This window comes from Narcine bancroftii, chromosome 10 (genome assembly GCF_036971445.1).
Source record: "Narcine bancroftii isolate sNarBan1 chromosome 10, sNarBan1.hap1, whole genome shotgun sequence".
Classification (NCBI taxonomy): Eukaryota; Metazoa; Chordata; class Chondrichthyes; order Torpediniformes; family Narcinidae; genus Narcine; species Narcine bancroftii.
The window spans coordinates 22,393,990-22,411,016 of NC_091478.1; the positions used below are offsets into that span (position 1 = coordinate 22,393,990).

Sequence of the window (17,027 nt, forward strand, 5' to 3'; positions counted from 1 at the left end):
CCCCAGCATCTGCAGATTTTCTTGTTTAACTTTTTGTTGGACTTGAAGTGGTGTAAAGGTGAGGGTAGTTCATACCGAAGGTTCAAGAACCTGATAAGTATTGGAAAGAAAATTATTCTTGAATCTAGGGGTGTCAGACTTCAGGTTGCTGTACCTTCTGGGCTGGGAGTTGAGGAGCTGAGTTACAGGGAAAGGTTAAACAGGTTTGAACTTTATTCCCTGAAGCATCGGAGAATGAGTGGAGATTTGATAGAGGTATACAAAATTGTGAGGGGTATAAAGAGAGAGAATGCAAGCTGGCTTTTCCCACAGAGGTCGGGTGAGACAAGAACTAGAAGACATGTTAAAGGTGAAAAGTGGAATGATTAAAGGGAACATGAGGGGGAACTTCATGGGGAGAGTAGAGGGAGTGTGGAACAAGCTACCAGCTTAGGTGGTGAATGCAGGCTCAATTTTAACATTAAAGAAAGATAGGTACATGGATGGGAGGGCTATGAAGGGTTATGGTATAGGTGCAGGCCAATGGAACTAGGCAGAATAATAGTTGGGCATGGACTAGATGAGCCAAAGAGCCTGTTTTTGTGCTGTAGTGCTCTCTGGTTCTGCCCCTTCCCCTCCCCACCAATTGCCCATCCCCATCACCTCCCTTACCACTCCCCTATCCCCTCCCCTACCACTCCCTTATCCCCTCCCTTACCACTGTCCATTCCCTCCCCACCCTTCCTGAATCCTTCCAGCCAGTGAAAACCACAGAATAAAAGAACAGGAAAGACAAGGAATTGATTTTTTTAAAATTCAGAATTACAGCACGGTGACAGTCCCTTTCCGCCCATGAGGCTGTGCTGCCCAAATACACCCTTTGGCTTGGCTTCGCGGACGAAGATTTATGGAGGGGGTAAATGTCCACGTCAGCTGCAGGCTCGATTGTGGCCGACAAGTCCGATGGGGGACAGGCAGACACGGTTGCAGCGGTTGCAGGGGAAAATTGGTCGGTTGGGGTTGGGTGTTGGGTTTTTCCTCCTTTGTCTTTTGTCAGTGAGGTGGGCTCTGCAGTCTTCTTCAAAGGAGGTTGCTGCCCGCCGAACTGTGAGGCGCCAAGATGCACGGTTTGAGGCGATATCAGCCCACTGGCGGTGGTCAATGTGGCAGGCACCAAGAGATTTCTTTAGGCAGTCCTTGTACCTCTTCTTTGGTGCACCTCTGTCATGGTGGCCAGTGGAGAGCTCGCCATATAACACGATCTTGGGAAGGCAATGGTCCTCCATTCTGGAGACGTGACCCACTCAGCGCAGCTGGATCTTCAGCAGCGTGGACTCGATGCTGTCGGCCTCTGCCATCTCGAGTACTTCGATGTTAGGGATGAAGGCGCTCCAATGAATGTTGAGGATGGAGCGGAGACAACGCTGGTGGAAACGTTCTAGGAGCCGTAGGTGATGCCGGTAGAGGACCCATGATTCGGAGCCGAACAGGAGTGTGGGTATGACAACGGCTCTGTATACGCTTATCTTTGTGAGGTTTTTCAGTTGGTTGTTTTTCCAGACTCTTTTGTGTAGTCTTCCAAAGGCGCTATAATACACCCATGTTACCAATTAAACTACAAACCAGGCAGATCTTTGGAATGTGGGAGGAAACCAGAGCACCCGGAGGAAAGCCATGCAAGACACATGGGAGAATGTACAAAATCCTTACAGACAGGGCCAGATCTGAACCTGGGTCGCTGGCAATGTTAAAAAAACTGGCCTTATTTTTAATTGACTACAGGGAGGAATAAAACAAAAGCAATTCAAATTACCCTTTACTTGGGCAGTAAAAGTTCCTGAATGTTAAAAACGTATCATCAAATTAGTAACTGTAGTATGACTTTCTACCCAAACCTCCTCTGGAAAACTTTATGGTGTGAGAGGGTGGGAGGGAAATGCCACTGTCTATATTTTAATGATGAACACTTGTATATATTGTTATTGATATGGTTCATGGTGCAATAAACAAAAAATAGTGTGAATGTGGAAGTACAGCTTGTGCTATCAGCCAAAGATGAGAGGATGTGGTGTAAATCTGTCAGTGGGTGTTGCACGTCGGCCAAACCTATGGCTGGCCTATTTCAAGTTCAGCTTTATCATCATCTGGTTGTACATATTCAACCTGACAAAACAGCCTCTCTCCAAACCAGGGTCCACCCACAACAACACACAATACACAGTGCATAAAGTTCACTTAAATAATCAAAATACATGTAAATATTTGGATGATTGTCACGGTTCTTCGGTCTCACTATTCCCCAGCCCGGCAGTCCTGATTTTGAGGCACCTGCAGCACCTTCTTGAGGTTAGTGGGTTGAAGATTCTGTGCGCTGGATGGATTGGGTCTTCTGTAATTCCTTAAGCCCTCTTTAGCTAGCATTCCCAGTAAATGTCGACTAGAGAGGAAAGGGAGAACCCAGTGATCCTCTCGGCTGCTTTAGTGATCCTCCCTGCATAGACCTCCGATCCGAACCGTCCCACACAATGATGCAGCGAAACAGGACACTCTCAATTGTGGTCCTGTAAAAGGTTGTTAAGATGGGGGCCAGTAGCCTCCTTAGGAAGTGGAGGCACTGCTGTGCCTTCCTGACCAATGAGGAGGTGTTTGTGGGTCCAGGATACTAAGGAACTTTGAGCTCTCTGCACTCTCCCCAATGGAACTGTTGATGGGTAATAGAGCACGGTCAGCTTTTGCCCTGAAGTCTTCCTGAATGTGCACGTTAACTCGCTATAATTGCTCCTGCAACCACAAATGTGCCACGGAAGGACCGCTCCTGTTTCAGATCCTGCAGTGTTTGACCCAAGATGGCGGGCGTCACAACTCCAACGCTGCCAACGATGCCTGGCTAGGCGAGCGTAAACATTCGGAGAGAGAGCGAACATCCAGAAAAGCCCAGTCATTGGGCCAATGTAGCATAGTCCAGCTGTCTGGAAGATGTCTAGCGCTGGGGGAAGTGAGGAGGACACACAGTGGGGAAAGGTGTACAGAAGTCGTCCCAAAGAGTACGTGAGGGGTAGTTCAGACTCAGTGGCTCCCAACTATCCGGAGCAGGCTGAGTGGCAGAACCAGCCTTTAATATCTTTATCCAGATAAGGTGGAGCTCACTCCCACAGAGGGGATGGTTAAAGGGATGACATGTACTGAAGGGAAGATGGATAAATGCACATAGAGGGTAAGATAATACAAAGTTGTGATGGGGGGGGGGGGGAGGAGATGAAAGTGGCTGATGGATTTGTTGAACCAAATGACCTGAAGGTTCACTAGTGAATGGATCTTTAATTTCAATCTTCCGCTAGTTCTCTCTTCTCCTGCCCCAGAGTTATAGAGCTACTCTGGAGTTCAGGCCTGTAAGATTTATGAGCTCAATTCTCCCACGGGAGAGTTGGCAACGCATTCACCTGCTTCTCGCCGGGAGGGGCATCAAAGCATCATTGTCTCTGCCAGACAAGCGCATCCTTCCGGGGGCTTGGCTCAGTGGGCAGCGATTCCTCCCTTAAGCCCGGGTTCTGAACCTGGGCAACTGCTGACCTTCCACACCCGGTCCTCACACCTACCAGTGCCCCTAGTCTCCACATCGGAGAACAATCACTAGTTTTAAGCTGTGGCTCATTCAAAACAGTTACCTCAAAAGGCTGCAGCAATGGTAAATTAAACAAAACATTCTCATCTGATGTAAATATATAGGGTCAGAAGGCAGAAGAAAATTACCCACAACAATGAACCTTTGTTCAATTGATGACCAACTACGATTTTTTTTCTCTCTCTCCATGACATGATGTGGAATCCTTCAACAAATCATTTGAGGTCAGTTAACAACTTCCTAACACCAATTACAAAAAGAGTGAAACACAAATGTCTGCAGATGCTGTGATTGCAGTAAAAACACAGAATTGCTGGAGGATCTCAGCCGGTCTCACAGCGTCCATGGGAGGTAATGATGTTTAACCATCTTTTCAGGCCTGAGCCCTTCCTCTGTGCATTCCTGTTCTTTGCTTAATCCTCAAAGAAGGGCTCAGGCCCAAAACATCAGAATATTTCTTTACCTCCTATGGATGCTGCAAAACCAGCTGAGTTGCTCCACCATATCTGTGTATTTTTACCAGTTATAAAAACTCTAGGTTCAGTAGGTAACCCCTGAGAACAGCCCCAGAATGGTGCCTGTAAGTCACTCATTAGCCCCTTCCACACTGCCAATTCCATGTGGGTTAACCGGCTAATTTAGCAGGTCCGTTCCCCATAATCGTTAGGTATGAAATGTCCAAAACTGGCAAAGGTGAGTTAAATACAACCGGGCTCTGACACATGGGGGCGAGTATCAGAACTCGGCCGAGTTAACTCATTAATCGCCTTCTGGTGGTGGAAAACACAACCTGCTCTCGCAATGACCCTCTTTAAAAATGCCGGGTTGCCGATTAACCAGGTAAATCACGGTGCAGAGGGAAAGGCTCCGAGCTGCAGTATGCCCGGTAAGTTTACCCACTTCCTAGGAGGGTTGGCAGTGTAACAGGAGCTATAGACAGCACAGTGTCCATTCCATATCACCAAACATGAATGTAGAAGAAAATGCTCACAATATAGCCCTTATATTGAACACTCGTGCCTTAACTGTACAAACAAATACAATTTAACTGTTGCACATCTACTTTCTGCTGTCTGCCACACAGAAGCCCCCTTGAGGGCCAGCCTCAGTGTAATTCCAGACACATAAATGCTCCACAATTCCCTGGGAACTCAATCCAAAGAAAGGTGACACTTTACCTTCTATCCATGTGGTCCTCCTGGGAATGTTGTCAAACTCTACAGTGGGCATCACAGGGAACAAGGTAACTCCAAGAAGTAAACCCATGAAGAGGTGCACTCCACCACCGCAGCCACTGGGTTTGGGCATCATGACACACTCAATGCTGTTGCCGTCGGGGGTTGTGAGATAAGGCGAAGAGATGGGAGTCTACCTTTCCTCGGGCATCAAGCAGTCGTGCTTCCAAAACAATTTTTCACTCTGCTCATTCATTGGTATGCAATCTCTGTGGGAACGAAGAGGGAGCAACATCAAAGGGAAAGTTGATCCATCACTGCACATGCCAAAGCATCAATCAGACACACCAGATGGTACGAGACATGTCAGATGACTTTGCATCACCCTTCTAATGCTCCAGGTTCACCACCTGCATTGTGCAGTCAGGTGCCCACTCTGACTTGCTAAGACACTGGCACATGCAGAAAGTCCACACCCGAGGCGAGCTTACCCCACAGAAATGGACAGCATGGTCAGTCACTGGATTCCACGGGGTGCCGAGGCAGAGCGCGATCGAGCCGAGGTCTCCTCAGCATGTACGCTTGGGAACTGACCCCTGGATCCTGTGGAAGGACAATGCGGAAGGAAGAAAAGCGGACAGCTAGTTGTTTTTGTTCATTTCAGTTTTGTTTTAACATAAGAGCTTTCAAATAATTTTTCAAAAAATAGCAAAAAGAAATCAAATAGAACCAGAGGATGACAGAACAGTACAGCACAGAAACAGGTCCTTCAGCCCTTCTAATCTGTGCCAAACTATTTTTTTGCCTAGTTCCACTGACCTGCACCCGAACCATATCCCTCCATACCCCTCCCGTCCATTAATGCATTTAATCCACTTTCAAATAATTCAGTAATGTTTCTAAATGCCAGAACCTTTGCTTTGACAACTGGGAAAAAGTATAGTGAAGAGTACAGTTAAACAGTGCCAGGGTGAAGCCTTTTGAGGGGTCCAAAGAAACCGTCCTCAAATCAGAAGGTTCCTGTTTTCAAGTTCTTTTTCCTGAAGGAAGAGGGGAGAAGAGAGTGTGATCGCGGTGGGATGGGTCCTTTCCTGAGGCAGGAGAAAAGAAAACAGAAGGATTCCTACATAAATTGTTCAAGACTGATCACATCTTGACAATTCTTTCAGATGTAAGGCACCTACTTTAAAATGACACAATGAAAAAAGTATACAGTAAAATCCCTATTATCCGGAATTCAAGCAACTGGCAGCCTCAAGCAACCTGGAACCAAATCACTGGAAATAAATGGGTAAAAAAATACAGATTAAAATTGGCTTGCCTCGTGTTAGTTCTCCATTCACGCAACACACAGCAACTGGGAAATTCACTGATCTGGCATCTATCAATCCCTGTAGGTATCAGATAATTTGAGTTTTACTGTATAGTTATTGAGTTTTCATGTTCGAGGTCTTTAAATAATAGAGTACGCCATTTGTTGTGAGAAACTCATCACAAAAAGCTTTGTTTATCAGCTCTTCAATGAATAATGACCAGTGAGATCAAAAAAAATGTGCTGATCTATTATCCAGGCAGATTTAAAAAGAATTAGAGCAAGAGAAGATGGAGAGAGGGGTAGACAAGAGGGCAAACAGCATGAGAAATAGAGACTTAGAGAGAATCATGCAGGGAGGGGGTCGGGGAGAAGGAGGGGGAAGGGGAGGGGGAGAGGGAGAGGAGAGAGAGAGAAGAGGGAGGGATAGGGAGTTGGGAGGGAGGGAGGCTAAGGGGCAAACAGATCAAATTCAACAGAAAGATGGAAACAGAGGACCACTGATTTCAGATTTATTGTCAGGGTGCGTACATGATATCACACAACCGAGATTCTTTTCCTTGCGGGCCAGGCAGAATTACCATTTACTGGCAGTGCAAAAAAAAACGGAGTCAACGTACACATGTAAACAAACTGTGCAATACAGGGAGAGAGAAAAAAAAATCAAAGAAGTGCAAAAGTAAGAGTCCTTAAACAATGATCGAGTTTGTGACTGAGGAATCTGATGGCGGAGGGTCAGCCAATTAGTCAGAAGGATTGAGGAAAGAGAAAATGATGGGTGGAGATGAAAAGAGAGGATAGAGTGAGGCAAGGGCACAGGTTCCAGTCACCCTGATAGAGGAAGAATGTCATTAAGCTGGAAAGGGTGCAGAAAGATTCACATGGATGCTAACTGAGTTATAAGGAGACACTTGATAGACGAGAAATGTTATCCTTGGAGTATAGGAGGGTGAAGGGTTTATAAAGGTTTACAAAATCATGAGGGGGGCTAGTAAGATGAATAGTCCAAGCTTATTTCCTGGGATGGGAGTGGAATCATAAACTACAGGTGCTTAACCTTTTATCCAGGATTGTCGGGACCGATTATCCTTCTCTGAGAAGGGATGGAATTGGCACTTCAGAGCCGGCCACAGCGCATTCAGAAAGGTACGTCTGCAGGCGTAAGGGTGAAGAACCTCCGCCTTTACAGACGGGGGTTTACCCTGCTTGAAAGGACCTGATAACAGAGCAAAGCAAATGCTAATGTAAAGGAGTATATATGTGACTTCAATTATCACCAACTCATTCTAAATACAGGACAAATGTGTTCTCAGAAGCTAAGTGAACTGCAAATAATTTCTCTTGGAGGGAGCAGAAGACAGACAGACAGAAAGACAACAGAATCATAAAGGCAATGCAGAAGGCAACAGACATACAAGAATCAAGTTCCTGCATCTCAATAACAAACTGCGAACCAGTGTGGAGGATGGAAATCCCACAGCCACAAAGGTCTCAGCACAAGGGAATCGAGAGCCTCAAAGAAACAATAAACCGTAAACGCTTTACTTCGATAAATGACTGAGGTTGGTTGAAGACCATCTGTGGTTTATTGGAAAGCCTGCCACTGAGGGAAGAGAGAGGAATATTATCGAGGCAATATGGAGCACAGAGGAGAGGCCCTAATCATTGTATGGGAGCTGCAGACCATCAACAACCTGCAGCCTTTTTCTTTCCCTGCACAGTCAGCAAAACAAATGAGTTTCCTTTTGAAAAATTCACTTACATCATTCTTTATTAAAAGTTGTTGAAATCTCGGCTCACGCGGCAGATCATCAATAACTGCTTGCAAAAACATAACCTCCGAAATCACAGATGGGAATATTAGATGAGAATTTAGCAAACAGGCCATTAGCAACTTTTGTTTCAGGATTATCTCAATCTACGGAACAAGTTTTAATCAGAAAACACTGCTTCTTTTTTTTAGAAAAAGGTGTGCAGTTATTCTTCTGCTCTGTTGATGTGCTGTTTTCCATCTCAACTAATTTTCTTCCCTGTTCCAAGAAGCTGAATAATGCAGAAGGGGAGAATGATACTTGCATTGCTGTCTCTATATCCTCTACCGGCATCACCTACTGCTCCTAGAACGCTTCCACCAGCGTTGTCTCCGCTCCATCCTCAACATTCATTGGAGCGACTTCATCACCAACATCGAAGTACTCGAGATGGCAGAGGCCGACAGCATCGAATCCACGCTGCTGAAGATCCAACTGCGCTGGGTAGGTCACGTCTCCAGAATGGAGGACCATTGCCTTCCCAAGATCGTGTTATATGGCGAACTCTCCACTGGCCACCGAGACAGAGGTGCACCAAAGAAGCGGTACAAGGACTGCCTAAAGAAATCTCTTGGTGCCTGCCACATTGACCACCGCCAGTGGGCTGATATCGCCTCAAACCGTGCATCTTGGCGCCTCACAGTTCAGCAGGCAGCAACCTCCTTTGAAGAAGACCGCAGAGCCCACCTCACTGACAAAAGACAAAGGAGGAAAAACCCAACACCCAACCCTAACCGACCAATTTTCCCCTGCAACCGCTGCAACCATGTCTGCCTGTCCCGCATCGGACTTGTCAGCCACAAACGAGCCGGCAGCTGACATGGAAATTACCCCTCCATAAATCTTTATCCGCGAAGCCAAGCCAAAGAAAATTTGTGACATTACAATCTTTCATGGAAATTTTTCCCCCCCACCCCAGATAGTGATAAACTATTCAAATTTCATTCAGTGTTCTTAGACTGAAGCGAGCATTTGCCTCATTATTATTTTTCCAAAAATAGACTTTATTCGCAATAAATTATTTACAAAAAAGAAAACCGTTCAAAGTCTTTTCACGTCCTTGGTGTCATCTCTATACATTCCCATTGATGTACACTGCTACATTCGTTCTCTATTCAGCACCCTTGCCACAACTGTGGCAACTTGTCATTACACCCCCTTCCTGTCCCCTCATTGCTTGAGGGACTTCCCTGCAGTCATTTGCCTTATTATAGACTGCTGCTAAGTGGCTCAACCTCAGCATAATAATGATTATGTGAAATATTGACTAGAAGAGTCATCTTATTCAAACAGAAAGACTCTATACCTCCAACAATGTTTCAATGGTTCTCTCGTATTATGTCTTGTTTAAGTTTAGACAAAAAGTTAAATATCATGTATTTGATTCATCGGTGAAATTTGAAGATACACAGTGACATTTTATGTCTCATTTTCATTTGATGTAAATATTTCTAATGTGATTAGATAGACTCACTCTTCCAGATGGGATAGAGTCTTACCTTTGTTTTTTGATTCACGGTAAGAATCAAAAGCTACAAGATATTTGTAACCCTCAGGATAAGCTGCTCAGATTTTTTTTTGGTTAGTTTTTTTTTAAATACAGAGTAGGTTAGGTGGGGTTTTATTTTCATACATATATATTTTGATGTCTTTTCTGTCTTCACCCAGTGCAGTGGAGGAGGACCGAGTTTGTACTGTTTGAAGTTTCATATATATTATATATATATATGTGTGTGTGTGTGTGTGTGTGTGTGTGTGTGTGTGTGTGTGTATATATATATATATATTACACAGATGTGATATTGTATTTTTAGTTTCATTCCCTTTTCTTCATTGTACTGGATTTATTATAAAATGATTATGCGAGGTACGGATAGGGTGGAGAGCCAACACCGTTTTCCAGGGGTGATAGATACAAATACCATAGTGCACCTCTTTAAAGTGAATGCAGGAGATGTCAGAGGTAAGTTATTTTTGTACAGAGTGATGAGTGCCTGGAATGCATTGCTGGAGGTGGTGGAGGGGGCTGGTTCAATAGGGACATTCAAAAGTTGCTTAGATAGGCAAATAGATATAAAAATATAGAGGGTAATAGGTGTGAGGTCTGTACCAATTTGTAAGAGTCTTCGATGAAGTACCAGATCTTCTCAAACTCCTTACCAAGTATAGCCGCTGGCGAGCCTTCTTCATGATTGCATCGTCACGATGGCCCCAGGATAGATCTTCAGAGATCTTGACATCCAGGAATTTGAGATTCCTTACACTCTCCCCTGCTGACCCCTCGATGAGGACTGGTTCATGTTCTCCTGGCTTCTCCCTCCTTAAGTCCACAATCAATTCCTTAATTTTGCTAACATTGAGTGCAAGGTTGTTGTGACACCTCTCAATGAGCTGATCTATCCCCCTCGTGTACGCTTCCTCATTGCCGTCTTGTGATTCTGCCATGATCAGCAAATTTGTAGATTGCATTTGAATTGTGGCTCATCACAGAGTCAAAGGCAAAGAGGATTAAATACAAAAAAAATTTTAAAGCACATTCTCAAAGATGGAAAGGGGTACATTCAACTATAAACTCAATCAAATGCATTCAAATATTGACAAGCTTGCAGGAGACATCATTATAAATACTGACACACTCCTTGGGACCTCCTAGAAATAATCACACACATTGAGAGATCCCCAGGGACACACTGGCAGAATCCCAAAAGATCACCTCCCTCCTAGAAATACTGGCACACTCCCAGGCACATCCTTCTAAGTTTTGGATCACATCCATAGACTTTGTGGGAATGCTGCACGCCCAGGAATTGGCGGAATTACTGGCAGTTTGCCAGAGATTTTGCGGAACTATTTTTCCAGAGTCGCTGAATCTGTGTTAACGTGTTTCATGAAGGTAAAACACAGGATGAAAAAACACACAAATACTGGAGAAACTCAGCAGGTCAAACAGTGTCTAAATGTAGCAAAGGTGAAGAAACCTCACCAACATTTTGGGCTTGTTTGACCTGCTGAGTTTCTCCAGCAGGTGTTTCAAGAAGATGAGAGTCTCGAATGGTTAGTGTCATCAGTTCCTTAGGTCATTCAGCATTCTCACTATCCGTGGGTTGCCATTAAGATCTGGAAAGATTCTGCTCTTTTATCTCAGTGACAGGTTTATGAGTGGAAATTGATTTGGAGCATTTAGCTGAAGTGATAAATATTTACTTCTTTTTAAAAAAATCCATGTGAACATTTTCCAGGCAGCTCTCGTCAAGGGGAAGGGACCATTTTCTTACATCCAATATTTCTATGTACTGTGTCGTTACATCATGGCCTGGTTTGGAAGCCCAAATGCTGAAGAACAAAAAAGGCTGCAGAAAGTGGCAAACCTAGCCAAGTCCAACATGGGCACCGACCTCCCACCCGATGCTTTAAGAGGGCAGCCCCATCACCCTGGTCACAATCTCTTACTGCTTCTCGCTTCAGGCAGAAGGTCCAGAAGCCTGATCTTCAGATTCAAGAACAGTACTTTTTTTTAATCCAATGGCCATCAGGCTGTTGAACCTCCCCATACGAGCCTAACCATAAATGTCCCCAAGGACCACCAAAAGATGTGTCTGCATCAATGAAACATCACTTTTTTCATGCATTAACTACAACTGTGAACATTTTTTAAAAATCTAATGAAACACAAAAAGTCTGCAGTCACTGTAATTGTAGTAAAAACACAGAAATGCTGCAGGAACACAGCCGGTCTCGCAGCGTCCATGGGAGGTGGAGATATATTGCTGACATTTCGAGTTTGAGCCCTTCCATTTCAAGGATATATCGTCCCATGGATGCTCCAAGACCTGCTGAGTTCCTCCCGAATTTCTGTTTTTCTTTTCTATTTATTATCTCTTTTTCTCTCTTGGCATTTGTGGTTATTTAAATTTTACTACTGCAGTTGGTGCATCTTACCTACCTGTGTGGCTGCAGCAAGTAAGAATTTCAGCGCACCCGTACACTGTTCTTCAGTAAGGTTCAGCACCTCCCTCTCCTTTAAGCTTATTAAAATTGCACAGGTTGGGGGGTGTGGCAAGATGGCGTAGAGGGAAGATGTGTGGTTCCACCTTTCCCCAGTTAGACTTATAAATACCTGATTTTAAAACCTGTAAAAGTGGTTAAAAATAGTATTTGCAGACTTTGGAATAGTGGAGGATTGCAATGGCTACAAATGTGAAGAAATCAAAGTCTCAGTTACAAAATAAATTACCTTATAAAAGTGTTGAAGAATTGAGGCCTACCTACCAAGCTGAAGCCACGGAGTCGTCGACTGGAGTTCCCAAGCCTCAAAGGACACCTGCTCGGCTGAGTATTACGCCAGCGCTGATCGCGCATCCGCAAGATGGAGCCGGTTCTCTGACGAGCTTGGCCGGCACTGGCGCGCGGGAAGATCGGCCGAGCAGGGACAGACTCGCGAGCCCACAGTCGTGCCTGGTAGTCTAGGGGCATGCAGTGTAGCGTCGGAAGATGCACCTGCGCGGTCAGTGACTCTTCTAGGCATACATGGTGCGTCGCGAATCCGAGAACTATTAGAAAAGGTGTGAACTGTGGGGGAACCCGAAAGATGGTGGGCTGACGAGGTCGGCACACTGTCAATGGGTATCCAGACCCGCAGCCACACGGGAAGAGAAACCACTGTATCAGAAGAGAAAGAAAGCACAGCATTATTGGAATCAACACAGGAAGAATATATGGGGACTGGGACCAGAGAAGGTAGGCCTTAAGGGGAAGTGATGGAACCTGTACTGGATTCTGTGTTTACAATATTGGAAGGGATTTCTCATCAACTGGAAAACATGTCAATGCAGTTGTCTACTCAGATAAACCAAGGATTTATGGAAGTGAAAACTAAAATGAATAATATGTGTGAAGAGATGACCTCTATAAAGAAAGATATGACTGTAGTTAAAAGTGATGTTAGTAGATGTATAAAAACAGTGGATACTGTACAGGAAAAAAAAATTTAAATTGAAGAAGCTTTTTTTGAATGTAAAAATCAAGTGGATCGTAATAGCGAAAAAATGGAAAAAGTGGAGGATTCTTTTGTGGACTGGGGGATTCAGAAGAAGGAATTATTGAAGAAGATTGATTCATTAGCGAATCAAGGTCGAAGAAATAACGTAAAAATTGTAGGTCTCCCAGAAGATATGGAAGGTTCAGATCCGGTAAAGATTTTTAAGAAATGGATCCCTGAGGTACTGGGCAATGAATTTTTTCCAGATGGTCTGGAGCTAGACCGGGCACATAGAGCATTGAGTAAAAAAGCATATCCAGGTCAACCACTGCAAGCAGTTTTGATTCGTTGTTTGAAATATCAGGATAGAGAAATTATACTACAAATTGCGGAGCAGAAGGCGTGGCAAAATCAAACTCCAATGATGGTTCAAAATAACAGCATTTTTTTAATGCTGATTTGAGTCAAAAAATTATTAGAAGGCACTGAGAATTTAATTTAGTTAAAGAAGTATTGTGGTGAAAGAGTTATAAATTTGCTTTTCGTTACCCGGCTGTATTGAAAGTTTTTTATGGGAATTTTCAATCTCAATTTTTTGAAAACGACTATGATGCATTAATTTTTGCTAATTCGTTGCCAGATTTGTGAGGAAGTGGACAGTCTCCATTATCGTCGCCTAAAAGGAGGGTAAATGTTAATGGGAATGGGAAGAATGGGAAACATGGAAAGAATGGAAAGAAAGTTGAATTGACTCAAAGTCTTCTTGACATTGAAGACCTGGAACAATCATTGGGACTGGAATCATTGGGTTGAATATATTTGATTATGTACTTTGTGAAAGTTTGACTGGGGGAGTGGATGACACTGAGACCTTATACTCATCTGCCACTTGTGGGTTTTACCACACCCAGATTTTTAGGGAGCTACTACTTTTTAGTAGTTTGTTTGGGGTAGTATATTTTTTCTATTTTTTTTTTACTTTGTGGAATTTTTATATGGGGAGGGTTCAGAATATTAAGGGAATTAGAAAGAGCAGCAATTTTATAGTAGTGTGAAGTTTATTACTAACAAAATGTCTAATTTGAGTTTTGCAACTTTTAATGTTCAGGGATTGAATAATCCAATTAAGTGTAAACGAGTATTAGCTTACATAAAGAAAATGAAAGTTGACATTGTTTTTTTTGAAAGAGACACATTTGACTGAAAAAGAACATTTGAAATTGAAGAGTAAATTGGTCGAGTAAATTCATGTGTTTTCTTCTTCTTTTAATTCTAAGGCAAGAGGTGTAGCGATCTTAATTCATAAGAAATTACTGTTTTAATTGGAATTATTTGAAGGAAATGCAGGGAGGGTTTTGATTGTGAATTGTAAAATTTTTGCTGAATCATGGACCTTGTTAAATATTTACGCACCTAATGTAGATGATGAACGGTTCACGTCAAACGGACGCTTTTTTACTGTTATATCAGGCCAATGAAAATATTTTGGTTGGGGGAGATTTTAACTGTATTTTAGATCCTTTATTGGAGAGATCTCTGAAAAGTATAAGGAAATCAAAGATGGCAATACAAATAGGAGGTTTGGTGAAATATTTGAATTTAATTGATGTTTGGAGAAGAGTAAATCCTTCGGAGAAAGATTTTTCTTTTCATTCATCTAGACATGATTCATTTTCTAGAATAGAAAATTTACAAGGTAGAATACTACAGGCTGAATATAAAAACTGGGTTATATTGTATCATTCTATGTTGTTTCTCTCTTGTGCAAGTCCAGAAGTGGTGCAATTGTCTTATAGATGGAGGTTTAATACAATGCTACTGAAGAAACCAGAGTTTATTACTTTTGTTAAGGAACAGATTGCTTTATTCCTGATTGAGAATACTAATTCAGTAAGTAGTAATTTTGTATTGTGGGTCGCTTTGAAAGCATATTTGTGTGAGCAAATTATTAGTTATACTACCAAAGTTAAAAAACAATATGTGGCAGAAAATTTAACATTGGAGAAGCAAATTACTGAGTTGGAAAAGGAATTTCAGAAGATAAAAAAAAAGCTGCTTTAATGAAGATGAAATTACATTATAATACATTACAAACTTACCAGTATGAGCGTTTAAAATTCACCGATCTAAGCAACGTTATTACGAACTGGGTGAGAGAGCTCATAAGGTATTAGCGTGGCAATTAAAAACGGAACAGACATCGCAAATTATTAATGCTGTTAAAAAGAATTCAATAGTTACCTATAAACCTCAGGAAATTATTGATCAATTTTATTCATTTTACCAAAAATTATATACTTCTGAGGGAAAGCAGAACATTGGTTCTATTGAATCTTATTTATTCAAATTAAAATTACCTGTTTTAGGGGAGGAGATGGTTAAGGAATTGGAAGCTCCATTTACAAATTTTGAGATTAAAGAAGCTATACAAGAGATGCCGAATGGAAAGTCGCCAGGGGATGACGGATTTTCAGTTGAATTTTATAAAGTATTTTATGAAGATTTATCCTCTGTATTTGGAGAGGTATTGCAGCAAATAACTGAGGATCAGTTGTTACCGGAATTTTGTTTGAGTACTATAATTACTGTGATTCCAAAGAAAGATAGGGACCCATTGAAAGTATCTTCATATAGACCTATTTCTTTATTAAATGTAGATTATAAAATTATAGCGAAAGTGTTTGCGAATAGACTTGCTAAATATTTTCCTTAGTTGATACATGTAGATCAAACAGGTTTTATTAAGAATAGAAACGCATCTGATAACATCCTTAGATTGATAATGTTGCCAGTTGGGGAAGGAGATTATTCAGAATATAAAAATATTATAGAATTAAAATGGTCAGATGGAATTAAATATTTAGGAGTAACAGTAAATGCAGATTATTAATTTTTATATAAATTAAATTATGTTCCTTTATTAAAAAGGATTAAAATGAATTTGATTAAATGGAAAGATTTTCCATTAACATTAATTGGTCGAGTAAATTGCATTAAAATGAATATTTTCCCCCAAATACAATATTTGTTTCCATGTTACTTTCAAAGGGTTTTTTTTAGGATCTGAATGGAGCGGTGCGGGAGTTTTTACGGAAGGGAAAATTAGCACAAGTAGCTTTGCACAAACTTACATGGAAATATGCATTAGGTTGACTTCAGTTACCTCATTTTCAAAATTATTATGAAGCAGCTCAGTTGAAATTTGTTAGTAGATCGATGGATATGGACCAACCCCCGAGAAGGGCAAAGGTGGAAATGGCTTGTATTTCTGAAGTTGAGGTACACCTGTTTATATTTAAGTGAAATATGAACTTATTGCGGGAATGTGATATGCCGGTATTAAAACATTTGCTAAAGATATGGACTAAAATAAATATGGTTTTAGGATCGAAGGGTAAATTATCAATTCAAACCCCGTTATATCATAATCAGCTTATTTATTTTTCAATGTTCAATAATCATTGAAAGAGATGGAATTCTAAGGGTATAACGCTAGTTCAGGACTGTTTTGAAGAAGGCCAGTTTCTTTCTTTTAACCAATTGAGGGAGAAATTTGATATATCTGTAAATTCTTTGTTTGTGTATTATCAACTCAGAGCTCTGATAAAAGATAATTATGGTAAAGAGATGAATTTACCGATGTTGATGAAATTTGAATCTTTGATTTCCTCTATACCAAGGTTATATTTCAGATATGTATCAATTGTTACAAGAAGGTATGGATAAACCGGAATGGGAGAAATCAAGGGTTAAATGGGAAAGTGATTTAACTTATATTATCCCTCAAGAGAATTGGGAAGTTATGTGTTATGAAAGTGTAACTAAACTGACGAATGTAAGATATGGAATGGTTAACTATAATTTTTTACATCAGTTATATTTGACTCCAGAGAAACTGAAAAAATATGGATTTAGTAATTCGGATTCCTGTTTTAGATGTGGATTATGTATTGGAACTTTCTGACATGCTGTTTGGTCTTGTGTTAAAGTACAATAATTTTGGGAAGGCATTAGGTTGGTTCTGGAAAAATTACTCAAAATTAAATTACCATTAGACCAATCAATTTTTTTTTGTTGGATTATATGGTCTCTTTGAAGGGATTGGGATTGGATAAATTTCAGATTGCATTTGTATGTTTAGTGTTGGCTG

General features: G+C 41.7%; 1 protein-coding gene across 11 annotated transcripts in view; it reads right to left on the reverse strand.

Moving 5' to 3' along the window:
* Window positions 1–17,027, reverse strand: part of LOC138744272 (semaphorin-4G-like) — a 151,868-nt gene that overhangs the window by 114,941 nt on the left and 19,900 nt on the right. For 5 of the 11 annotated variants that reach the window (XR_011345419.1, XR_011345420.1, XR_011345418.1 and 2 more), the window contains exon 3: window positions 12,165–12,558. Coding sequence is in view for 8 of the 11 variants with exons in the window: in XM_069900119.1 (XP_069756220.1) it covers window positions 12,165–12,372 (208 nt within the window). In the remaining 3 variants the exon portion in view is untranslated. Of the gene's footprint in view, window positions 1–4,779; window positions 5,046–5,267; window positions 5,380–7,145; window positions 7,305–12,164; window positions 12,559–17,027 lie in introns of those variants that run through there. The other 6 variants (XM_069900113.1, XM_069900115.1, XM_069900114.1 and 3 more) reach the window with 4 other exon arrangements.